The sequence below is a fragment of the Pongo abelii genome, chromosome 5 (genome assembly GCF_028885655.2).
Source record: "Pongo abelii isolate AG06213 chromosome 5, NHGRI_mPonAbe1-v2.0_pri, whole genome shotgun sequence".
NCBI lineage: Eukaryota > Metazoa > Chordata > Mammalia > Primates > Hominidae > Pongo > Pongo abelii.
The window spans coordinates 80,974,766-81,002,294 of NC_071990.2; the positions used below are offsets into that span (position 1 = coordinate 80,974,766).

The following is a 27,529-nucleotide window of genomic DNA, read 5'->3' on the forward strand; positions in this document are numbered from 1 at the left end:
TTGCTCCTATTGTGATAGTATGCCACTAGTGCTCTGTTGGACGGAATGACTAACTGAAGTGGTGAGAAAACTGCGAGCCTTTCAGGACTGTTTTTAATGCTTTTTTGACAAATCTTTTAGAACAAATCTTTTGTTCCTTTGCAGGGAACAAAGTCCTTTTGTTTTATGGTAGAGGAGTTATTCAGAGTCCTGATCTTCAATTGGCTTAGCTTTCCCTGATGCCATTTGTCACCCGTAACTCATTGGTGCTCCATCTGCCATAGGCCAGAATCCAGGAACAGTACTTAGTGGTGAAAAGTTGGAGAAGTAGATACTTGCAAATCCAGCCTTACGTGATCTTTCCTGGCTTTGATAGGTTCAGCTTTCATCCTGAAAAGTTGTTTAAACACTTTTAATTTGTTTCAAGTGATGAAATGAATTTATCTCAGAAGAAAATTTAAAAACTTTAAAATTTATTTTCTTTGGAAGAAAATATTTTTTAAATGATTATTAGCATTGTATCTACAATTATTTATCTTAAAAAGGTTAATGGCCATCTCCATTGAAACATACTGTATTAATTTTTACTAAGTACATCAAAATGCTAAATATGGTTAGGGGAATTTCTTGACAGTTACATATTATTTTGCCTAGATATGTGAACATTAAAAGCCTATTAAAGGGGACAAAAATATGTACTTTAATCAGAATATCTAATTAAAATAGAAAGAATAGAAGTAACATTCACTTGTTTCGTAGATTTATAATGATCTCATTTTCACTATACTAACGTTGTTAATAATTTCCAAAGTAGTATAGAAAAGCAATCTTCAGGAATTTTATCGAGTTAAAATTGTGAATGATAAAAAGCATATAACAAATTTCTACTATACCTCACAATATGATTGAACTGTTTTCAGACAGTTCAATATATGCTAATTGAGTGTGACTGAAAGTATCAGTCTTCTAAATTTTTGCATTTTCAGAATTTTGACATAATACATTTTAATACTTTTAGACATTGGCAATGATTTTTAAGAAGCAAAAATGAATCGTATGTGCTTTCCAAATTAAGTGAAGTAATTGAATGTAAAATACTCAGCTCAGAGCCTAGCACATAGCAATTTTTGTGACAGTCATTGTTTATGATTGTGATTGTTACTTCTGACTCCTCTCTTCTTGCTGCGCTATTTTTGTTCCACTTGTTTGTAGACAAATGGCAATTTCCACAAACTCAAAGTGTGATTACTTTTATTGTATTTTTCCTCTAGTTCTTGGCGTTTTAGAAATTTCTGGAATTATTTCCCTATCTGTCAGCATAACTCCTCATCTGAGAACACACAATTTTTGTAATGCACATACAGAGGTGTTGAAGGACTTGAACTTGTCTGATGAGAATAGTTTATTGCTCATTTTGTCGAGTATCTAACGGCTTTGAGGGCCAAGTGATGAGCTGGATATGGTCCTGACCTGGAGCAGATCACACAGAGTGGGATGGGAAGACTGGCTTCCTGCGTTGTTAGTGTGCCTGTTTGCTGCTGGAGTTTGGATCTCAGGATTCCGTTGTTTCTGAAGCTAGTCCTAAGATATCACAAAAACATTATTGTTTTTTGAGAAGATTATAACTACAAAATAACATGTATTTTTAAATCTTTGGCACTAATTCAAGGGCTTTCCCTTTATTTTTATTTATTTTAGACTTACTAGAATACTTTCAGTGATCTAAACATACATAAAGCAAAAAGTAAAAGTCTCTTTCCTACACTTCTTTCACTGCATTGCTCGGGAGAAACAATTTTTGATATTTTGGAATGAAAGTTTCTGGACTGTTTATACATGTTGGCTCGATGTACATGTTGAAAAGATATGTTGCTTGGTGTGCTCACTGCCGTGGTGGTTGTTTTTCACAAAATGTAAGATTATATCATCCTGCAACTTGCTCATTTTACCAGTTAATTTGTCGTGGCTGTCTTTACATGTCCTTAGTCTTTTTCATGGCTGCATAATACTCTACTTTGTTGGTGCATATTGGTCTATTTAGTCATTCCTCTGCTGAGGAGTGCTCAGAAGGGCTCCAAATTTTATCTACTTACAAGTCATGTTGAATCAACCTCAAAGGTTGGAAGCTTTTGTCCTTGGTCATCTGTGCTTGATTTCACCATCCACTCTGTAACCATCTGCATAGGCTATAGGATACATAGGCCACCTGCCATGGTTGCTTGTTTACTTTCAGGGATTATTCTAAAGGTTGTCATTTGATTTTGGATAGGCCTGAGCTCAGACAAAAAGGACCAATTTGGTTGTGTAGGGTTTTAGGGTAACAGCATTTTTATAGAAGTTTCTTATTTCTACCTGCTCAAAATTTAAGATGCACCAGATAGCTTGGATGGATTTTGGCTGTTATCCTTAGATACTTTTATGTTGGCCAAGTTCTGAGTTTCAGAGCTATAAGAGAGGTCTGATTCGGAGGTTGTAGTGAGCCGACATGGTGCCACTGCACTCCAGCCTGAGCAACCGAGTGAGACTCCATCTCAAAAAAAACAAAAAAAGAATGATCTGATTGTCAGATCTTCTTTTTTTTTTTTTTTTTGTTTATTCTTAAAGTCAGGACATCTTTTAGAAAACCCTTTGAAAATACATATGTTGTTTTGTGATTGTGGAATATTTTTGTACAGGTACATCGAAATTTAATTTGTGACTCTTACAAATGGCATAATTAATCACAGTCATAGAAAGCCAAATACAAATATCCTAAGGTTAGCGTTTCACTGGGGTTTGAGTGGTATTCATTAAGGTGTTCATAAAATTTTATGTTCTAAAGTCACTATTTACCTAGTAGATATGGTAACTTATTTTTGTCATGGCTACTGGCCATATCTTGGGGTTTAACATATGCTAGCTGAAACTGCTGCATACTTTTTAAATTCTGAACTATAATTGCCTAGAATGAATGAAATCTTTTATTTCAATAGATATTTTTGCTTGAAAATTTCATTTTATATTTATGAAATAGTAGCAGATTTTATTAGAGGTGATATTAAATTGTTAGAAATCTAAAGACAAAACTGCCATTTCTCTTTGGTACTATGATAATTTTTCAACATATGTTAAGTAATAACCTGCTGTTGATTTTAATAGTTTTACCTGACAACACAGCTGGCATCCTGCTATGATATTATTGCTATACTTTTTTATTTAATATTTTATAGAGTGTATCATGCACAGTGTGGACAACCACATTGAACAACTATTGAGAATACGTACTGATTGTGACATTTTACCCTTAAAATAGAGAGTGGTCATCAACCAGATTTTAGAGCACATTAACGAAGGGGGTTTACTTTTGCAGGGATTTCTTACTGCCAAATTTTTCCTTTGCTATAGCTTTCACATACTGTTTTTGTGTTTTCCTTTTCCATAAAACAGTATTTCTTAAGGCTGTTGTTATTTATGTGCAAACAAATGAATAAAAAAAAACTTTCGCTCTTTAACATGAAGAAAAATATTAACATTGAAATATGAAATACAGCAATTCAGTTTATAACACAAACGTATCTTACAATAATGGGTATGCATTTTTAATTGCATATATAGAATTACAAATCTCATTTTTCTTTTCTACTGGGATTATAAACCATATTGAAAAAATTTTTACAGTTCAAAAATCAGATGACTGACCTGCGAAAGCAAATTGTAACTTATTGGCATACAATTGAATTACTGATTTTTACACTATTTATTGAATGTATATAATTTTCATTTATTACTGATTTAAAACTACCATCATATACATAAAATAGATACTCTTTTTAACATCAGGTTTACCTTTTCTCTTTCAGTCTGTGATCAAAACAGGGCGACTGCTAATCAGTCACGAGGCTCCCTTGACAGGCGGCTTTGCATCGGAAATCAGCTCTACAGTTCAGGTAGTATAACTTTTGGAACTGATTTCAATGCTTGTACAATTGCACACGCCAATTCCAGAAGAAAATAAATTACTTATCACAATATGTGAAAGCATACACTTTATGGAAATGTAGTGCATGCTTTCATATACTGTGATAAGTAAATTTTTTTTCAGTTTTTATTCTGACCACACTTTCTGTTTGTTAGTTAATGGTCTAATTAATCTTCTAGAACAGATATCTTAAAATAGTAAAAGCTGAAAAATTTTTTATGGGAAGAAAGTTTGGAATGAGTCTACTAAATTAACTTTGTATTTGCTAGGTTAACAGAAGAAGAAAAATCTTTTTAATTTGAATCTGTTCCCATTCCCTGTTTATATGACTTGAGGTTGTTATGGAATTGGTTGATTGTGGAATTGATCTTAGATTTTCACAGCCTTCACGTTCCAAAAATGAATCTCTCAAAAATCAATAATTTTAATTTAATAAGTAATTTTAAAAATTATTTATTTTAGTTATTCAAATTATGCTATGGTATTGGAAGTGCTTTAGAAATTGTTTAAAAACTTGTGTTTTTTTAAAAAAATGCTCATTAAGATGCCACATATCAGGAAAAAATTTTATACACCTCTTTCTGGCAAGTTTTACCTAAAACCTGTATTCAAATTTATATCATAAACATGTATAAGATAATTTAAGGTAGTTTCATTCTTCCTAATTTTTAAATTGAAAATTAAGTAGCCATATTTTAAATGGAAGGTGCATGTCTTTTAAATTCAGAATATCTTCGCAGTCTGCAAACACTTTACTTCTCTTTACTGGTGTGAAGATGCTTTGATTATTAAGATACATGAATAGGGAATTCCTTTAAGAGTATATGGCTTACTATATTGTTATAGAATTGTGATATATGGATAATGGTAAGTTTTTATTTTTAGATGTTTAATCAGTAAACAATGATTTTTACCAATGAAATATCTTAAGTGCTAATTGCAAAATTACAAATATTTGTAAATTAGATGAACCCAACTTAAACATAAATGTTTTAAAAACTAGATCAAAGTAATCCATAATTATAGTCAAAAACGAAATTATTTTTACAATTTATATATAGTCACTGATAGTAAGAAAAGCAAATGTTTGAGTTTTGTAGATTTGTTGTTTTCCTAGTTACTATATCAATTAAAATTTAAAACATACTGATTATTATTATATAACATGAGTACCTAGTATTTATTGTGTATTTTATACATTGAGTAGCATAATACAAAGATTAGGGCAATCATTTCAAGCCAGAGGCAAAACTGGAAAAAGAAACTGGATTTTCTGACTTACAGTTAATATATAGTCTACTAAACCATTTGAAAGGATAGTGGCTGTTGCTAATTGAAACTTTGACAGCCTTGTTGTGTTTTGTTCACTACTTATTGACATCTCAAAAGTTTCAATTGCATATAATTAAAAAAGGAAAACAAGTAGAACATAGTTGGAATTAGATACTATAACTCCTCTTGTGAAGTTTGCTTTCTCTAAGTGTGCTTTTAAAGTTTGATCTCTGTAAGTTATTGGTAGACTGCAATTGAATACAACATTTTTTTAGACTGGAATGGAATTAGAATGATAATCTAATCTAGTGTCTCTTGGTCTTAAATAATATGTGGTCTCATGTTAATGGAAAAATGTCTCTCAGGCCCCAAGAATACATTAGTGAATCCCAGTTTGAGAAATAGTGTATTAAGAATTAAACATAGTCACTCTAACTAACATAAAATATCATAAACATAATATCAAAATAAGATCCTGAAATTATGTGATAATTATCAGTTGCAAAAACTGTCAATGAGAGTATCAGAATATAATCATATTTATATAATAATATGAAGACACCAAAACAAAGCATCTTGTAACACTCTCAGACTCCCAGGAATGTGTTCATTGATCCTCAGGTGTCCCTAGTCTATAGTTTGAGAAATATTGATCTAAACCAACTGCATTCTTTTTACAGATGAGTGTCATCCAGAGTGTTTGTGACTTACCCATTTTATAAAGACAGTGGAATATCTGGGATTAGACAGGAGTCTTGAATAAATGTTAAGTGTGTGCACATGCACTCTTTATTCAAAATCCCCTGCCTTCCACAAGGAAGATAATAGAAGTTTTGGACCCGTTATAAAATGTTCTGTTGTTCATGGCAAAATTATTCACCAGCTAACCACAGAATGACTTAAGACAATAGTGTAATATTTGATGGAGGAACTATATTTAATATTTTGGATAATTTGAGTTTGGATTTATTAATATGAGAAATCTGAAAGGTACACAGTGTTTTTGCTTAATTCAGATTTTATTTGCACAAATAGAAAGTATAGAAAATGAATTTTAGTAAAATTTAATGAGCATGATATCCATAAATGTTTGCCTGTTATGGCTTTTATCTACTGATAAGATTAGAAAAAAAGCTAGACACTTGAAAAACTTTTTTTATCGATAATTTTCCCATATAATTTTGAGTAATCTGAGTAATAAAATATACCTTTCAGTAACTCTTTCATGCAGATATTCAACTATGCAATATGCTGTATTGAGCTTCCTCTCTATGGAAAGCCTTGTTCCATATTATAAGTGAAACCTGTATCAAATTACCAGTGCCTTGGGTTGTTTAAACTGAAATCATCTAAGTTTGAGGTACAACTGCTTTCACCACTTAGCATGATTCATATTTCTCTATTTCTTTTTTGGGGTATATTTTGTAAGGTTAAAAAAGATAAAACAGAGTTAAGATATTGAAAGCCAACTTTCTGGGACAGCAGAGAAAATGTACATGGACAACTATTTCATTGTTATCTTGGAAAAGATGTTTTAAATCGTGGATGAGAATGATGTATAAATTTGGGTACTTTTCATTAAAATAATGAAGTTATTGTTGTTTCAACAAATGCAAGTTTTATGTCAAAGGAAATGAAAAAAACGTTTGCTCCACAGGCGATTTTTGATAGAAGATATCTGGTAGCTTTTTAAAAGCTCGTGGTTAATCCTACAAAATTGCTTTTAAAATATTTTAAGAGAATGAATATTAATAGTAAAATTATTGTTTTTAAATACATAAAAATCTGAAAACACCTGAAAATATGAACTATGCTGTTTTACTCAAAAGTTCAAGTTACTACCTATATTAAAATAAAAAATATTGAAGAGAATACAGCACTATGGAGAGTATTCTTTTAAGTTTATAATTGGTATTTTTAGATAGAAAAATTATATTATGCTATATAAAATTAAATATCAAATAAAGGAACATTTTTTATAAGAAGCAGTGTTGGCATTACTATTTAAAGCTTATTTAAGTGTACAGATCAAATATGAAAGGAATGAATATAAGATGGAGTCATTATTTATAAAACTCTAGTTTATAGCAGATGGCTCTTTCATCGTGCAAGGAATTCAGTGCCCACATCTTAGGTTTGTTTCATGCCTGCTACTTTTTTTTTGTAAGCCTATTTATTTTACCATTTTACAGAAATTTATTGTTAACAGTCTTAGTTTGAAATAATGGTAAACTCACAAGTGATTAGAAGACTACTTTATATTGATTAGACATAATTTTTAAACTTATTTATTTAAAGTTTCTTCATAAAACGTATATATAGAGAGAAATAAATGATTACAAAAATAAAAAACAGTGCATCTAATCTACGAAGTGCTTTATATTTCTATTGGATTTAATTTGGAAATTAACTGGAAGGCAGAGCAAGCTGAGGTCTGGTATATTTGGCCCCACTCTGGGGAAGATTTCTTGGTCAGTCATCTAAAGCTTCACTGTCTCTTCTTATCTTACATTCCCATCTGTTCTCACTTTAGGGTATGGGAACTTTTTCGTTCTTTTCTTTTACTTGACACATACTATAACTTAAAATACTTCTTTTAGGGAGTCATGAATTGTGCACCGTAATTTGTGGAAAAGTGCAATGACTATAGAGTTTAGATAATTCAGTGTTCTTTTTATTGTGTATTTTAAGCAAAGATTTTATTGTTTCAGAAAATTATATGAATGAATTTTATTTGATGCTTGTATTCTTCAGCTTTATGTAACCCCAGGTTTTTTTAAGAAAGCCTTCAGTGTGCAAAAGTGTTAACCTCATCTATTTTAATATCCCCCAAATTAATTTATATATTCTAGAATGTAACGTTCAACATAGCTATTATTTATTTAAATATTAAGACCAAATAATTTATGGTATTTTGGCTGGTTTAAATAGAGTAAATTTTTTTAAGGATTGTGAATCAGCCTTTATTATTAATTTCCAACACACCTCCATAATGAAAAAACAAATCCCGAGTCTGATAAGAATTGTGTGATAATTTTTTTTTAAGTTATTGTTTTTTTCTCCTGCTTTGGATTCAGTGCTTAAAAAGAGTGCCAAAAATTTTAGGGATGTGGTTGGCTTAAAGATTTGAGTTTTTTTTTTTTTTTTTTTAATTCATATGGAAGCAATAAGTCTGCAATAAAGAGTCCAATTGGAGAGGATGGTAAGTTTCCATACCATTGTTATATCCTTTCTGTGCGGTCTCTTTTCTTAGCATAAGAACTCAGAAATTGTGGATACCAACATACATTTTTTAAGATTGTCAGATTCTAATAGTTTCAAAGGATTTTTATAGGGCCTACACAAGTCATTATGTAAAAGAAAACTTTTAATAATTTTCAAGTTAAAGGAATTTTTGCTTTTTTCAGTGTTTCATGTTAGTATAGTTTATGGAGAAGGATTTTTTTCTTATAAACTTATTACTACTGAATTTCCAAACACTTTGTTTAAAGATATCAATCTGAAAAGAGGGGAAAAGGTCCTAAAGGGTCTTGAATTTTTACCATTCTGGAAAACATGTTTAATTAAAATTTCCGTGCTGATAAATTGTCATCAGAGAAAAGTATCAGATTAGTAATTTGATGAGTAGTTTACTGCAATTTTATAATCTCAATTAACAAAAAATTTACCAGTGATGCAAAACCTTTCCTAATAGCAACAGATAAAACAATCAGGAGAAGTATACTTCTATACTAAAAGATGGAGCCAGAGCATCAGAAAAACAGTTTAATGTGGAGTGTTTGGATATAGGATGGCATTTTAAAACTGTAGTTTCTTCCTGAAGCCTGTTTAGTATTCTGTAAACAGCTTCTGTGACCACAGATAGGAACCAAAGTCTAAATCACTCTGGGGATATATTGTGGATTGGGCTGCTTCATTACTGTTTGTAGTTAAATCCATGTTATACTCTGTTGGTTCTCCTCCTTGCCCTAACCACACCTGGTCTGCTTCCATGTCATCTTCTCCTTTGCTTGTTTAGTTTCCACCTTCAACCCTTTCCCCATTCTTTTTTTTGAGATGGAGTCTCGCTCTGTCGCCCAGACTGGAGTGCAGTGGCACAATCTCGGCTCACTGCAACCTCCGCCTCCCGGGCTCAAGCAATTCCCTGCCTCAGCCTCCTGAGTAGCTGGGATTACAGGCACCTGCCACCCTGTCCAGCTAATTTTTGTATTTTTAGTAGACACGGGGTTTCACCATCTTAGTCAGGCTGGTCTTCAACTCCTGACCTTGTGATCCACCCACCTCGACCTCCCAAAGTGCCTTTCCCCATTCTTTCCTGGGACGTCTCAACCATTTACATGATTACTCTTGAAACCTTCAAATTTGAAACTTTAAAGATTTGACCTGTTGAGCTTTAGACCCAAAATTCCAACATTATGCTTATTTTGGTAGAGATACAACATTTGTGTAATAAAATGATTTATCTGAAAAAATTTGAATGTGAAACAATGAGAAAAGGTAGGCATATGCACATGGTTATTTGCTAGTTTATGGAAATCAGCTTATATAAAAATGAACTCTATTTCTCTTCAACTTTTTCTGGACCTTTTAAACTGTCTCCTTTTTGTTTGTTTGTTTGTTTTTTGTTTTGTTTTGTTTTTTTGAGACAGTCTTGCTCTGGCTCCATCACCCAGGCTGGAGTGCAGTGGTGCAATCTCGGCTCACTGCAACCTCTGCCTCCCGGGTTCAAGTGATTCTCCTGCCTCAGCCTCCCAAGTGGCTGTAATTACAGGTACCTGTCGCCACACCCAGCTAATTTTTTGTATTTCTAGTAGAGACAGGGTTTCACCATGTTGGTCAGGCTGGTCTCGAACTCCTGACCTCAAGTGATCCTCCCGCCTCTTCCTCCCAAAGTGCTGGGATTACAGGCATGAGCCACCAGACCCATCCTAAACTGTCTCCTTATCTTTGTCTCCAGCTGTTCACCTCTCGTCTAATTACTATTCATTATTTTCTTAAAACACACATCAAATTTTGTGCATTGTCTGTTTGAAAGCATCCAATGGATCCTCATTGGGTCTAGCAAAAAAATATTTATCTCAGCATTCAAGATCCTGATCTACTCAAACCAGTCTTCCAGTGTTATTTCTCACATCCCTTTTTGACTCCAGTATGCAGATCACACTGGCCTACTGGCTATTTCCTGAATGATAATTGTTTCTTATAACCATCCTTTATTCAGTATTCTGGGGATAGCCTTAATATGGGCATTTCATCCAAGAATTGGTGTCCTTGTTTTAGAGACACTTAGAGTTTATTAGAAGAAGTAGATGATAAACAGGTAATTATAGTACATGTTAGAATGGAATATTCAGAGAACTATAGGATTATAAAATACTTGCTCATTTAACCCAGATGTGGCAGCCAAGTTAACTCGTGAAGGATAAGTATGAACTTGGGAGTGAAGGTAGGTGGGTATTTCGGGCAGAATGAACTATATGAATAAGGAATTAGGCAAAGGATTTGCTATTGAAGGGATTAAAGTGGTTTTGTGTGTTTGATGACTAGCATGTGAGGCTGTAGCATAAGATAAGGGTTGACCAGTAGGTAGGAATTAGATCCTAAAGAATGTTAAATATTAAGGAATTTGTTTTTATGTGGAGGAAATAGATATGACAGAGTAAAGCCAGCTCACATAGATGTAACTTCCAGTTTTCTCATATAATATATATAAAATATACTTTATGGAGCTCTTGGCAAATAGAAAGTAGTAGGAGCTGAAAATATTACTATAATTATTTAAGGCAAAGGAATATAAGTGAAGAATTTTAAGCAGGAGATTAATATAGATTTAAAAGTTAGAAAAACTCCTAGGTAGTTGTGTAGAGGATACACTGGGGAGGAGTGAGAGAGGAAGTGATGGAGAATTGCTAAAAAGCTAGTCACAGACTGCAAAACAACACTTTGGTCTACAATGGACCACATATAAGATGTTGGTCCCATGAGATCATAGTGGAGCATAAAGAGAAACCTGATAATATGGTGCTTGATGTGGGCATTGCAGATCAAGTATGGGAAATGATTGATATTTAGTGCTGGTTCTGGGATATTTGGTTTTCCATGTGAAAAAATATGTATATAAATAAAAAAATACATATCATCTAGGTTTGTGAAAGTATAGTCTGTGATGTTTGTACAACCACAAAATTGCTTAATGCATTTCTCAGAATGTATTCCTGTCCTTGTGACTCACTACTGTATGTGATTAAACTAGGTGAGATTTGACGGTCTTCTAAACCAAGGACATGGGAGTAGGTTAGAGAAAGGTGAATTTTTCAGATAGTAGGAGAGAGAATCTGAATGAAAGACTTGCTGACTGACAGGAGTGGGGTGGGGATTGAGGTGGATGAGGGAGAGGCATACAGAAGTCAAGAATAAAGCATAGCTTGGTTTCTAGGTTGGATGATTTTTGAATAGAGGTGCAGTTTCACTGAGATGGAGAATATCATTGGAGAACAGGTTTATGCGTGTGTGTGTGTGTGTGTGTGTGTAAGATAATGAGTGCATTTTGGATTTGTATCTGAAATGGGGATGAAAATGTGTTTCTGGAGCTCAGGAGAGAATCTAAGGTGTAGGAAATGGGTAAGGATTCATTCTCTTATACTGATATACTGATGGCTGAGTTCATGGGTATAGATAGGGTCACATAGGAAGAGATAATCTTAAGAAGGGAAAGTTTCTGAAGAAGAAGCTGCCTGGGTTGAAGAAGAAGGCACACCAACATTTAAGAGAAAGAAAGGAAGTTATGAAGCAGAGTGAGAGGGAGTGGCTTCAGAAAAGGAAGGGAGTAGGAGAGAGCCATTACAGGAGACAAGCGCGGAAGAGTTTGACAATAGCATATATGGCCAAGAATATTAAATGCTTCCAGAATTTAAGACAGCTAAAGACTAATGGTCTACCTTGCATGTAGCAACTGGAAGACACTGGTGACTGATGAAAACAGAAGGGTGGCCAGGAAGCCAGACAACATTTAGACTGGTGAGTGAGTAAGTAGTGAAGACTTGAACCAATGAATATAGACTACCATTTCAAGAAACTTGACTTTCAAGGAAAGGAGAGGAATGAAGTAGTTAGAGCTAGGTTTGATCTCTTAATGCTATTCACTTGGCATAGAATGCCATTTCCTCAATTTGCAGTCCTCCCTGGCAGCCTCCTTGTCTTCTCCCTCTCCTCCTTGCCCCTCTCCCTGTCCTCATTCTCTCCCTTCCCCTCCAAACCATCTAGCAGTCAGTTTTTAAACATCTATCAAACCTGACCTCTTTTTTCCCTTTTCCTAATAAACTCTAAATGAACTTAGAAAAAAAAAAGAAAACCACTAAATCTAAAAGAAAAAGGTAGAAAATAGCTTATATTGGGATGGGTAAGACATTTTTAATCAGAAAATTAAAAGGCAGCATACTCAATCATACTGTTACAGAGAAATATATTTGCATAAAATGGAAATTTTTGTATGGCAAAAACAAGCATGATTTTAAAAACAATGACAAATGCGAATATGTTGTAACACATGACAGAGAACTAACGTGTACTCTATTAAGCATTCTTAAATGTCAGTACGGAAATTAATAGGGCCTTTATTTAAAGGGTCAGAAACAGATTAGTTTTATAACTATAGCCAGCAAACATGAAAAAATATGCCACTTACTATTGATAAAATGCTAATTTTAAAAATGAAATATTGTTTGTTACTTATAAGAGTGGGACTGCTTAAAAATGAATTTTATTTTCTGCTGAGATGATGTAGAATGTGAATGTATTAATAGAAATTGATTCACTTTTCCAGGATATCAGATTGAGAATGTGTATCAAGACTCTTCAAAGTGTAGATTTCCTTTGATTCAGGAATTCTAGGCATCCTCACTTAGGAGTTAAACACAAAAATATGTATTCTTCTCAGTGCTGTTCGTTTGATAGGAAAATATCGGACACATTCTTAATGACAACAACAGGAATATATTTTAATAAGTTATGATTTATCCACTTGATGAATGTTATGGATTTATCAAAATCATTAAAAGAGTAGTTGATAACATTGTAATATTTGTATGAATAAAATAGTAAATGAAAACTCACCTGTATGCAAACCTACAGGTACTTTACTTGCTCAATGTTGTGAAAAGAAAAAAAAAAAACTTTATATATACATACATCTAGGCATAGGGAAAGAAACTTGCACTATAAGTCTTTTATTGATTTGTATTTTCTAATTGTTTCTTCATTTTTATGTACATACATATCACTTTTTTAATAATTAAAAGCTTTATTTTTTTATTTTATTTTATTTTTCTTCTTATTATTATACTTTTAGGGTACATGTGCACAATGTGCAGGTTAGTTACATATGTATACATGTGCCATGCTGGTGTGCTGCACCCATTAACTCACCATTTAGCATTAGGTATATCTCTTAATGCTATCCCTCCCCCTTCCCCCCACCCCACAACAGTCCCCAGAGTATGATGTTCCCCTTCCTGTGTCCGTGTGTTCTCATTGTTCAATTCCCATCTATGAGTGAGAACATGCGGTGTTTGGTTTTTTGTCCTTGCGATAGTTTACTGAGAATGATGATTTCCAGTTTCGTCCATGTCCGTACAAAGGACATGTTTCTCTCAAATGACATGGTTATTCTTTTAAATCTTCCTAGTTGTTTAAAATAAAAAAAACCCATTTTGCTTATAAAGTTGTTTTGCAAAGATTTCATATTACTTATTTTGACATAATTCCTTTATCATATGCATTTGAGTTTTGGGATTTACCATTCATAGTGATGGTGGTTACTTACTCAGAATTGTGATGTGGGATGATTTTAAAACCAATGCCAGCTCACCACATAAGATTTGGTTTTTCCGCAGGTTAGTGTCTGTCTTCTACAGGTATGGCATATTTTGATTCATTGCTCTTATTACAGAAGTGAAAGCAGCATTGTATTGGGGTATTCAGATTATTTAATTTTTCTGTATTAATCAGTTAATGGCACTGAAACTGACATTACTAGCATGTAATTGATACTAACATTGGGTTCACTGCTTATTTCCCATCCCTCTTTTTGGTATTAAATTTATCATGAGTTGCCATCATTCTTTTTGAAGTCTTTCTGGATTTAAGCCAGTCAGAAAAAAGATCATATTTCATCTCCCTGAGTAGTAAGTGCCCCAGTTTCTCTCATGCAATTCTTGGTATTTCTGTAGTCATAAGTAGTCCCCCTTGAATTCAAAGGTGCATTCCTACCAAGCTCCCCTACTCTTTCTCTCTTCTCACCCCAGTAAGCTAAGGAAGACATTTATATTTACATATATACCAATGAAGTTTCGTAGACTGAATGGACTATTAATTAGTAAAATAGATTCTCTGAAGGAAAACATTACTTTATTTAAAAAGTTACGGTGATTTCTATGACTTGGTCCCTTTTCATTGTTTTTTTAGTACCTTAAAAGTTGTAGTTTCCATTCATTGAAGTGATCCTTGAAAATATGGTTGTATCCTCAAAGAAAATTATAGTGGATTTAAAATATTTTATTGTCTTATTTGGTATGAAATGATTGTATTTCAGTATGTATATTTTAAAATGTACAGCCTTATCTTCAAAATTTTCTAACTACAATAAGGTTATTTAAAATTTTCTGCATGAAAGACAGCAGATAATGTATCCATAACCTGGCTGACTCTCTTGGCCACCTTGTACAACATTTTAGGCAAAAATGAAGACACATATTAAATTTGCCAAGAAATGTTAGCCATGTTTCGTCAGCATTGTATTCACAATCAGTAACAGGATGGGTCTGCCTCCTGGAGACAGAACTAAATTTCTCATTTTGTCATGCCCTTTGTAGTCAATAATGTTGGTGATGTTGATAGCTCATTTTGGTTTGGTAATTTAGGGTAATTAAACTTACAGATCAAATCAGTTTGTGTTTTGTTATGAGGGCCATTATCTATTTTCATGAATGAGTTCACAGTTCACCAAAATATAGTCGAGTTTAAAATAGACATTAAAATAGAGATTCACTACTGCTAACGCATTTTCTCCTCAATTTGAAGTTAAACACTTGTGAAAATTAAGACAAGTTAAAATCAGCACTTACTGCAAAAACAAGAAGTTGAAAATGAAGGTTAAAAGCAGAAATCATCTAGTTGATCATTGTTTTGATTTTTCAAATCTATCAGTATTAATGTGAGTCTTCAAGATATCTGAAAATTTCCATTTGATTGGAAAATCTTGAATGTTTGATCATTTTCTTTCAAGTTAAAGAAGTGACTTTATTTTTACTTCTTGATTCATTTGAAGAGACATAACTTTTTTGTTTTAATCCTTTAGAGGATCAGATAATGACATTTGCTGTTTAAGACAGTTTATATTTCAGATGGCACAAAGAGTCTATTTGTCTTTATCAAAATTATCAGCTGAAAAAGATATAATTCATGACTATTCTTTAAAGGGGAGCTAAATATTTGTTTTTAAAAATGCCTTAAGGTGACATTTGTATCATCCACATTTGTAATTGTGCCATTGCTTAAAACAAGTCCTCATTATTTCCTGTCTTTTGATAGGATTAGTTTGCTCTCTTAATTGTAACACATTTTCATTTCTTTTCTGGATTGATTTAAATTCTGGGCTTCAAAAAGCAATAGCATAAAATAGTCACCATGCCTGTATTATTAGGTGCTTTCAGAACCACTCAGACAATGTTTTCTCTGAGATGGCTTGTATTTTTAAGTGTTGCATTTTTCTTCTTGTTCTGCTAGTCTTTTTTCTAATAGCAATGGTTAACTCAAATTTATATTAGCAGTTAAAAAAATTGAAACTTAATCTTGCCTTTTCAGCTCATTACTGAAGAATCTCCTGCCTCTGCACTCTGACACAAAATTTATGCCTTATTTTTTAACCATGAACTTTTCTGGGCATAGATTTCTACCTAAGTGTGCATAGCTGAACAACTTGAGAGTATTTTGTGAGTAATATTCCAACATCACACAATTCTAAATTTTATTAAAACCAGCTTTTCTGTGGCAGTTCCAATACACAGTTCAAGTACATTAAAATAATGAAGTACTGCATAAATGTTGATAAAATAGTCTTCTAATATGATGGAATGCCTAATTATGTATTCTGTTATCAATTTACCTAATAAATTAAATGCAGTTTCCATTTTAATAAAACCCATGTACTTTATAAAAATAGGACCTTTACTAACCTATATCTGTGCTGAGTCATGGGAGCCACAGTAGCATGGCTAAATCCTTCTGGTAGTAAGCATGGATACTCTTATATCTGTTCAGAGAACCACAGTATCTTTTCTCCTTTCTGCCTGCCCTCTTGCTGCTCTTCCTTTCTGCCTTTAAAAAACAAACAAACAACTTTCTAGACAGTGTCCTCCATGCCAGTCTTATGAGCATGTGGACCTTTGCAGCAAAACTATAATATTTTTTGTCACCATGGGTAAACTAAGCATTATTTTGGGTAGTTTGTGCTTATGAAAGCTTTCTCCATCCTAGTAGACTAAAATAGAAGTATCCTGTAATATTAGATGAAAGTAAGGGAATGAGGTTTGATGTAGGCAAATCTTTTTTTCCTTCCGTGGGGTTGATCAAAGATGATACTCATTAAAAATACTATGAAATTGCTTAATACCATTCGAAAAGCATTTGTAAAGTGGATCTTCTATCAGTATAAGGGATAAGTGTGTCTCTATGTGTGTGTATGTATGTGTGTGTGTAGTAAGGGATGTTGATTCTCCCTACATTAACTTTTCAACCTAAAGAATATATGAATTAACTTTTTAAATTGATACTTTTTTAAACAGTGTAATTAAATGAGGTGTGATATATGAATTTTCTGCTTATGCTGTTAATTTTCTCCAAGGATATCATAGCTTACTGTAGCTTTACTGATGCTACTAGAGGATATTTGGGCGATCAGTACAATACATAATTAAGAAAGATGTTCTTCAAATATAAACTAAGGAAAAAAATGAGTGGGAATTAGAAAAAACATTTAAAAACAATTTCTCCTTAGAGTAAACCCAATTTTAATTTTTCTCTTTGGAACAAATGTCTTATTTTGAAATGCTGGTTATGCTATTTGAAGAGATTTGCTAAGTACTTAAACATTCATTTGTATGACTTTTCTTACTACTTGCCTTGTTACTCAAAATTGGGACAAAATATTTTGTTTACTGATGAAGACATTTAGTTAATAATGTAAAGCAGCATTATCTTTAACATCAGCTTCACATTATATAAGTTAAAAGATTCCTTTAGAACCAGAGGCTTGGCTTACTGACTACCAGCTATTGAATTATTTTCCTTGGGGACAAACTCTTAGCCTTAAGTTAATGTCTTCTGAGAGGGTAGAATTCCTTATTATACACATATGGATAATTGCTTTGATTTAATGAGGAGGATAGATGGGCTTCTCAGGTACTGGTTCGTTGAAAGTTTTTTGCCTTTCAACTATGAAACCAGCAGTACAGCATTTTTAAATTGATAAATGTTTCATAGATAGAGTCTGAAGCCCTTTGTTATTAGCAAAGGTTTTCATTAGTAAAAGTTTATTTTTTGGTGTCACAGAAGTAGAGTATGATTACTTAGATTTATCTTTTTATGACATATACAAGGCAAGCACTTAAGTGTGATTTTATTACATTTGCATTGGTGTTCATCAGTCTTTGGTCATCTGTCTATTAAGTAGAGCTGGCATCTATATTACAATAATTTTCTTTCAAGAAGAAATGTCCAGAAATATACAGTAAGTGACCATAGTTTCAGCTTCCATGTCAGGCCAAAGGGAGGTGAACTGGTAGGGAGTGGGTAAATTAGACCCACTTGTTGTTGATCCAACTGTTAAAAACATTGTTCTCTTTTCCACCAAGCTCCTAAATTCTTATTTACTTGCCTAAATAGGAAGCTTGCATAGAGTCAGAGAGATCCCAAGCTGGTAATGGAATAATGATGACCATATACTTTGTCTTCTGTAGTGGGACAACAGACATGAAGTGAGGTTGTTTGATGTAAACCAGGATGTTCTTACATAGTTTTCATGCTACTTAATGGGAATATGTCAGCCACCATAGTATGCAATTAAAATTTAAGAGATTAGTGATAATGGAGTTAGGACTGTATAGCAATTTTTCTAAATCAAATTTAGGCTTCTTAATGTCTGAGAACTTTAAAAAAGATCAAGAACATAAATGCTATTCCTTGGTTCAGTGATTTTTTGTTAAATGTAATGTTGATACAGGATTTTTGCTCTTTTAGCTCAGCTAGGGTCCAGGTTCTTGTCTCCCAATCAGGAAAAATTAGGCATGCAGACACCAGAGAGTGAGTGGAATAGAATTTATTAAGCAAAAGGAAAGTTCTCAGCAAAGAGATGGGTCCTGTAAAGCAGGTTCCTGGTTGTTCCTTTCCAGTTTTGAATACAAGGGCTTTTATATAAAAGCTTGATGGGGCTGGATTCCCTGTTTGTATAAGGTGCGAATTCCTGGTGACTCCACCCCATTCCCCCTGGACGCATGTGGGCACTTAGTCTGCTGAGGGCGTGTTTAGACGAGCCCCCTGTGCACGTTCCCTTATCTGCATAAAACATGGGTCAGAGGTTTGCCGGGGACGCTTCCCTTACTTTGTGCCTAAAGCAAGCTGGTTAACTCCTTTCAATGTCAAAGAAAAATTTGAAGTTTCTTCACCAGTAGCTACTGCTTCTTGTTCACTTCTATAATTTATTCTTAGTTAGTGACAAACTACTTGAGAATCATTGAATGACTTACAATTTGTTGTGTTGGAAATTAAATAATCCTCAGTAGTTTGATAATATCAGTGATTCCTAAATAACTTAAAAGCTTTTTTTTTTTCCAAATTGGGTGTTAGTAGTTAGTATTATGCACAAAATGAAGATAAAATATAATTATATGATTTAATATGCCTTTTACTTTTTAGCTGCTTGAGTAAGTGAAAAAATGATCCTTTCTATTAATAACAACTTTTAAAGTTTTACAAGCTTGGTGTTTTCAAATAATTGCTAAAGGGGCAAATTACACTGTTATTTAATGGTGAATTAAGGATCTAGGGAGAATTGTTAAGCATTTCATTTTATTATTTCAGTAAACTTTATTTTCGTTAAATCATATTGTTAAAGGCCTGAAATTCTATAAAAATTTGTTTAATGGCATACTGACATGTTCATCAACCTTAGGGTCTATGTTTTTGAAAAATATGATGAGAAAAGCCCATTTGGCAAGATCAGGATCTCATAGAAAACAGGGATTTAGAAGCAAATAAATATGATATTAAATATACTTAAAATGTATATTTAAAATAAGGACATGACTTCCTAAAGAAACTGGAATAATGAGTATTTGCCAACTGTGTAGATACCCCTCCCCTGAATGATCTTTTGTTCATAAAATAATGCTGCAATATGTGATTGCCTAAGCCGACTGTACTTTGTCTTAAGGTTTTTAAACTAACTTGTAATATAATAAAAGTTAGACATATATGTATATATAAATATATACCATATATATGTGTATTTTTTTTTCTTAAATACTGTGAAAATGCCCAGCCTTTTCAGATATTACTCTGAGGCTTAAGGGTTGATTTTCATTGCCTGGTCTTTGTTCATGTATGGAATGGCTGAGTAAGTAACACATAGTATTGGGAAGCTTAGGGGCAGGGATAGAGGGGTAGGGAGCATTAATGGTTAAGTGAGTGTCCTTTTGTTTAAGGGGACAGAACATATCTGTGTGTATATAAATAGATGTCACATTTTAAAATTCTAGTAAACACAGAGCTATTTTCTCAAAACGTAGATTTGCTAAACCCTCATTGAGGGATTATTGAATGGCCAATTCATGTATATCTAGAACTTACTCATATATTTCCTCGCTTTTTGTGAGGAAAGAGTAGTTCTTTTAATTGTTCTTTTTATGGTTCTGGTAAGGCATTTTAGACAGTATGGTTGCATATAAAATTTCATTGCAGAATGTAAAATTCGAGCTAAAAATAGCCATTTTAAAATTGATTCCATGAGTACTTTACGGATTATACATAGTACATTATTGAATTTCTCCCTTCTTTGAAATAGTGAGACTGCCAAGTATATCAGGAGATGAAGTGATTATCAAACTGCACTGATTAATAGCAAAAAGATCAAAGGAGACATAAGGTTAAGATGGCTGACTAGATACAGCCAGGAAGTGCAGCTACCACTGAGAGAGACCACATTTTAGAGTAAACCACCATAATCTGGGCAGATCTTCGGAGAGAAAATGCTCAGATTGGGTTGAGAGGCAATGCTAAAATGAAGGCTGAAGAGAGAGGAAGCTGGGAGCCCTGTGCTGGGTACCCGAATACCAGGGCTAGTTCCCAGCCCCGAATGGCTCTTGGGAAAGGGGTGAATGAGGAATTGAGGGAAGGCTCACTCTCACCACCAGCCTCTGGGATCCTAGATCCTATTTACAGAACTCCGTGTCTCCCATGGATGTGTGAGCTGGCAGGGGCATCTCCCTGGGGAGCAGGCAGAGACAGGCCGTTGGACAGCATGGAGCCCGAGAGTTTTTGTGCACTGGGGAGCTCCAGCAGAGAGCAGCCATAGAGCTGCTCTGTGGGGAGGGCTCTTCATCCCTTTCTGGGAGGTGTGGACCCCAGCTGACCTTCAAGCTAGGAGAGAGTGAAACCAGCTTCCCTGTGGGACTAGAACACATCTATTCTGCAAGGCTTCCTGCCTGCTGGCCCCACCCAGGGTCATGCTTAGCCACCCTGTAGGAGTGGGTGCACAGCATAGCCCCTGCAGCACAGCCTGAGTATGTTGCTCTACCTGAGTACTTTCCCAGTGACTTGGAAGCACATTGGATCCTCCCAGTACAGCTGGAATGCCAACCTAATCCACAGGCTGTCCCAGTGCCCCCAGGGCTGCTTCATGCAGCATTTTGGGAGTAGGTAGCGAAGATCTGTGGCCAGCACCCAAGTCAGGTAGAAGGGAGCAAGATCTTCAGGTTACTGGGCTGGGGTGGGAGGGGAGCAGGGTATGCCTACCTCCACAGAGTTGATCCAGAGAGAGTGAGGCATATCTTCTCCTGCAGCCCCTGATCAAGAAGGCCCCAGAGCCTGAAACACCTAACAAAAGAAACACGAGCACAGCATCAGTGATTGGAAGGAGGCTCCCCCAAGGCCCAGGAGCAGACCTGGTGAGGGGGCCATGTCTCTCCCCTGCCCACTGCGGGCATGCCTGGGAACATGAGGAAGAACAAAAGAGCCTCATGGTGGGGTATTAACTTACCTAATTAATGGCCATTACTCTTAAGCACCGTCTAATGGATTGCATTGAGACTACAGCACCAAAAATTTATCCCACTACTATATGCTCCTTTGAAATCCAGCACAAGAATTTGTTACCAGAAAGTGGTCCCAATTCAGACCCCAAGAGAGGGTTTTTGGATCTCTTGCAAGAAAGAATTCAAGATGAGTCCATAAGTTGAAAAAGCAAGTTTATTAAGAAAGTAAAGGAATAAAAGAATGGCTACTCCATAGACAGAGCAGCCCCAAGGGCTGGTGGTTGCCTGTTTTTATAGTTATTTCTTGATTATATGCTAAACAAGGGATGGATTATTTATGCCTCCCCTTTTTAGAACACATAAGGGTAACTTGTTGACATTGTATGGCACTTGTAAACTGTCATGGTGCTGGTGAGAGTGTAGCAGTCAGGATGACCTGAGATCACTCTCATTGCCATCTTGGTTTTGGTGGGTCTTAGCCAGCTTCTTTACTGCAGCCTGTATAATCAGCAAGGTCTTTATAACCTGTACCTTGTGCCAACCTCCTATCTCATCCTGTGAATTAGAATGCCTAACCATCTGGGAATGCAGTCCAGTAGGTCTCAGCCTTATTTTACCTAGCCTTTATTCAAGATGGAGTTGCTCTGGTTCAAACGCCTTTGACATTTCCCCCCTCCCTTAAAAGAACCCTTAATCTTAAGGGTTACAGAGGGATGAAGATCAATCTTCTGTAACTTGATGTTGAATAGAAGCGATGACATTCCTCCCTAATTGTCAGGGTGTCTTGCATTCAGAGTACAGAGGAGCTCAGTCAGAAATCATTGGTATATCAAGGGCCATTTATAATTCTTGAGTTCTGACAGAATGTGATATCTGGAATATTAATAAGTATTTAAGAAAACATTCAGTAAGCCTATTCTGAATTCCTACACAAAGAGTACAACAGCAATGTATTCCACAATGGTAAAGCAAGATCAGCAAAATTATCCCAAGTAAACTAAATAAGAAGGTTTTCCATGAACTTGGCAACTGCTGGAACCAAGCTGATATGGGGTTACTAGCTGATTCCACTATGTGTCCAGAATTAGAATATTGATCTAATTTCTACATTATCCATCCCTTTTGTTTTTTTTCTGAGTAGCAGCCAGAGATCACTGGTTGGTTCACAGGAGTAAGCAGAGTTAGTCTAAATTGTAGGAAAAACCTCAAAAACAACTGATGAGAGTAGAATTTAATAACAGGTGTACCACAGTTCTTGAAAGATAATTTTTTTCTTCTCTTCAGTTTTCTATTTTTACTTAAGACATAATGGTAAGACCAAGTTGTTTTATTATACTTGGCCTATTTGTATAAAGTGCAGCAAGAATAATTATTTTTCACATAAGCTGTTTTTAAATTGGCTTTGATGGAACTCTGTTCCATGAAAGGAATCTTAGATAAGACTTCTTAAAAGCTGAGCCCTGCCATGGGTTTGTACCCTCAAGGACCTAGGAGTTGGGTAAATTCCTCTCCTTTTGTGGTCTGAAGATAACTTGGGGCTCCTGGGCCTGTCATACAGTGACATTTTGTTACCACAGGTCAGGAACCCTGTACAGGAACTGTGTAGACAAGGTATGAGGCCAGTTTTCCCAAGGGTCTTCTATTGGCTCTATAAGTTAAGTTTGATTCCTCAAAGGAAAGCACACCATTTCAGTTAAAGCCTTGGTGTATTAGTCTGTTCTCACACTGCTGATAAAGACATACCTGATGTTGGGTAATTTATAAAGGAAAGAGGTTTAATTGACTCACAGTTCCACATGGCTGGAGAGACCTCACAATCATGATGGAAGAGCAGGGGAAGTCTTACAAGGCAGCAAGCAAAAGAGAACATGTGCAGGGGAACTCCTCTTTATAAAACCATCAGATCTCGTGAGACTTATTCACTATCATGTGAACAGCCTGGAGAAGACCCACCCCCATGTTTCAGTTACCTCCCACCAGGTCCCTCCCATGACATGTGGGAATTATGGAACCTACAATTCAAGATAAGATTTGAGTGAGGGCACAGCCAAACCATATCATTCCACCCCGGCCCCTCCCAAATACCATGTCCTCACATTTCAAAACCAATCATCCCTTCCCAGCAGCCCCCCAAAGTCTTAACTCATTTCAGCATTAACTAAAAAGTCCACAGTCCAAAGTCTCATCCAAGACAAGACAAGTCCCTTCCACCTGTGAGCCTGTAAAATCAAAAGCAAGTTAGTTACTTCCTAGATACGGTGGAGCTACAGGGATTGAGTAAATACACTCATTCCAAATAGAAGAAATTGGCCAAAACAGAAGGGCTACAATGCCCATACAAGACTGAAATCTAGCGAGGCAGTCAAATCTTAAAGCTCCAAAATGATCTCCTTTGACTCCATGTCTCATATCCAGGTCAGGCTGATTCAAGAGGTGGGTTCCCATGGTCTTGGGCAGAGCTGCCCCTGTGGCTTTGCAGGGTACAGTGTCACTCCTGGCCACTTTCTCGGGCTGGCATTGAGTGTCTGTGGCTTTTCCAGGTGCACAGTGGAAGCTGTCAGTATATCTACCATTTTGGGGTCTAAAGGACGGTGGCCCTCTTCTCAGGCTCCACTAGGCAGCACCCCAGTGGGGACTCTGTATGGGGACTCCCATGTTACATTTTCCTTCCACACTGACCTAGCAGAGGTTCTCCAGGAAGGCTCTACCTCTACAGCACACCTCTGCCTGGACATCCAGATATTTCCACACATCCTCTGAAATGTAAGGCTAGGTTCCCAAACTGCAATTCTTGATGTTTGTGCACCCGCAGGCTTAATACCACGTGGAAGCTGCCACAGCTTGTGGCTTACACCCTCTAAAGCCACAGCCCAAGCTGTGCCTTGGCCCCTTTTAGCCAAGGCTGGAGTGGCTAGAATGCAGAGCATCAAGTCCCTAGACTGCACACAGCAGGGGTGCTCTGGGCCTGGCCCAGGAAACCATTTTTTGCTCCTAGGCCTCTAGGCCTGTGATGGAAGGGGCCACCGTGAAGGTCTCTGACATGCCCTGGAGACATTTTCCCTATTGTCTTGGTGATTAACATTGGGCTCCTTATTATTCAAATTTCTGCAGCTGGCTTGAATTTCTCCCCAGGAAATGGGTTTTTCTTTTCTGTTGCATTGTCAGTCTGCAAATTTTCCAAACTTTTATGCTCTGTTTCCCTTTTAAAACTGAATGCTTTTTAACAGCACCCAAGTCACCTCTTGAATGCTTTGCTGCTTAGAAATTTCTTCCACCAGATACCCTAAATCATCTCCCTCATGTTCAAAACTCCACAAATCTCTAGGGCAGGAGCAAAATGCTGCCAGTCTCTTTGTGTAACAAGAGTAACCTTTGCTCCATTTCCCAACAAGTTCTTCATCTGTATCTGAGACCACCTCAGCCTGGACCTTATTGTCCATATCACTATCTGCATTTTGGTCAAAGCCATTCAACAAGTCTCTAGGAAGTTTCAAACTTTCCCACATTTTCCTGTCTTCTTCTGCGCCCTCAAACTGTTCCAACCTCTGCCTATTATCCAATTCCAAAGTCAGTTCCACATTTTCACATAGCACCTCACTCTACTGGTGTTGCAGGAAGTCAGGGACCCCGAATGGAGGGACTGGCTGGAGCCGTGGCAGAGGAACATAAATTGTGAAGATTTCATGGACATGTATCAGTTCCCAAATAATGCTTTTATAATTTCTTATGCCTATCTTTACTTTAATCTCTTAATCCTGTTATCTTCATAAGCTGAGGATATACTTCACCTCAGGACCCTAGTGATAATTGTGTTAACTGTACAAATTGATTGTAAAACATGTGTGTTTGAACAATATGAAATCAGTGCACCTTAAAAAGGAAAAGAGTAACAGTGACTTTTAGGGAACAAGGGAAGACAACCATTAGGTCTGACCGCCTGTGGGGTTGGACAAAAAGACCCATATTTTTCTTCTTGCAGAGAGCCTATAAACGGATGTGCAAGTAGGAGACATATCGCTAAATTATTTTCCTAGCAAGGAATATTTATATCAATGCCCTGGGAAAGGAATGCATTCCTTGGGGGAGGTCTATAAACAGCCACTCTGGGAGTGTCTGTCTTATGCGGTTGAGATAAGGACTGAGATATGCCCTGGTCTCCTGCAGTACCCTCAAACTTATTAGGGTGGGGAAAAACTCCGCTCTGGTAAATTTGTGGTCAGACTGGTTCTCTGCTCTCAAACCCTGTTTTCTGTTGTTTAAGATGTTTATCAAGACAATACGTGCATCGCTGAATGTAGACCCTTATCAGTAGTTCTGCTTTTGCCCTTTGGCTTGTGATCTTTGTTGGACCCTTATAGGTGGTTCTGCTTTTTCCTTTTGTCCTGTTCTCTCAGAAGCATGTGATCTTTGTTCTGCTTTTTGCCTTTTAAAGCCTGTGATCTTTGTACCTACTTCCAGTTTTACACCCCCTCCCCTTTTGAAACCCTTAATAAAACACTTGCTGGTTTGAGGCTCGGGTGGGCATCACAGTTCTACTGATATGTGGTGTCACCCCCAGCAGCCCAGCTGTAAAATTGTTCTCTTTATACTGTCTCTTTTTATTTCTCCGCCGGCCAAAACCTATGGACTACATTGATATATTGGGGGTGGGTTCCCTCGATATACTGGTACCAATTTACTGTATTAGTGTGTTCTCATACTTCCGATAAAGACATACCTGAAACTGGGTAATTTATAAGGATAAAGGATTTAATGGACTTATACTTCCACATGGCTGGGGAGGCCTCACAATCATGGCAGAAGACAAAGGAGGAGCACAGTCACATCTCGCGTGGTGGCAGACAAGAGAGAGTGTGTGCAGGGGATCTCCCCTTTATAAAACCATCAGATCTCATGATACTTATTCACTACCACAGAACAGCATCGAAAAGACATGCCCCCATGATTCACTTACCTCCCACTGGGTCTCTCCCATGACATACGGGAATTATGGGAGCTACAGTTCAAGATGAGATTTGAGTGGTGACACAGCCAAATCGTATTACTTGGTAAAATAACCAGTTTCTCCAATTGCGTCCTGTTACCAGGAAAAAAAAAAAAAAAAAAAAAAAAAGATTCTTATTGCACTTACACTAGTAAGTATATTGTCATAAGTTAAGAATACTCACAACTAGTTTGCAAATTTGGAGAAAGTAGGTAGAAACAAATATGCTCCAAATTTTGTTCAGGGGAACTCCTCTTTATAAAACCATCAGATCTTGTGAGAGTTATTCACTATCATGTGAATGGTCTGGGGAAGACCCACCCCCATGATTCAATTACTTCCCACTGGATCCCTCCCATGACACTTGGGAATTATTGAACCTACAGTTCAAGATGAGATTTGAGTGGGGGCACAGCCAAACCAGTAACGTAAAGTACAGGAGTATACTTTACTCAATTGTTAAAGCTATTAATACCTCGAAAGTTTCCTTGACGCTGCAAAACAAAACAAAGGATCAGCAATGCTTGAAGCAAAGTCAAAAAGATTACTTTAGTGTTCTATTAGTTCAGTTCATGCAGTTAACTCCTGTTCTGCTTGATATTTATGAAAATTTCACCTTTCTATGAGAGTCCTCAAAGTTTTTTACCTCTATTCTAATGTCACAATCACCATAGTTATCAGAAACCTGCATTTAAGTGCACCTGTCAAAGTCCTATAGCTGATTATAAACCACCTTTTGAAGAGGATTAAAACAAGACAGCAATTGTCTGTGAATGATAAAATGTCTTAGGAAAAAACCACAGTCAAAAACACAATTGACAAGGAAATTTGGTTACCTCTGTGGCATACAGTGATTTTATGTAGCAATTATAATTATTAATAACATACAGTTATTCATATTAGAATTGTAGGAGTTTCCCGTAAGTTTGGAACACATATGAAACATATTTATACAAATACAGTCCAAAGACAACATTGCTTCCTGTATGATTTTAATATACCAAATAAGCCAAATTTTACCTTTAGTGTGCT

At 35.7% G+C, this 27,529-nt stretch overlaps 1 protein-coding gene across 6 annotated transcripts in view; it reads left to right on the plus strand.

The window, feature by feature from the left end:
* BCKDHB (branched chain keto acid dehydrogenase E1 subunit beta) overlaps positions 1-27,529 on the plus strand; it is a 239,714-nt gene that overhangs the window by 160,924 nt on the left and 51,261 nt on the right. For 5 of the 6 annotated variants that reach the window (XM_063724679.1, XM_024247917.3, XM_054556883.2 and 2 more), the window contains 1 exon segment: positions 3,819-3,905. In XM_063724679.1, coding sequence (XP_063580749.1) covers positions 3,819-3,905 — 87 coding nt within the window. 6 annotated transcript variants of the gene reach the window in all.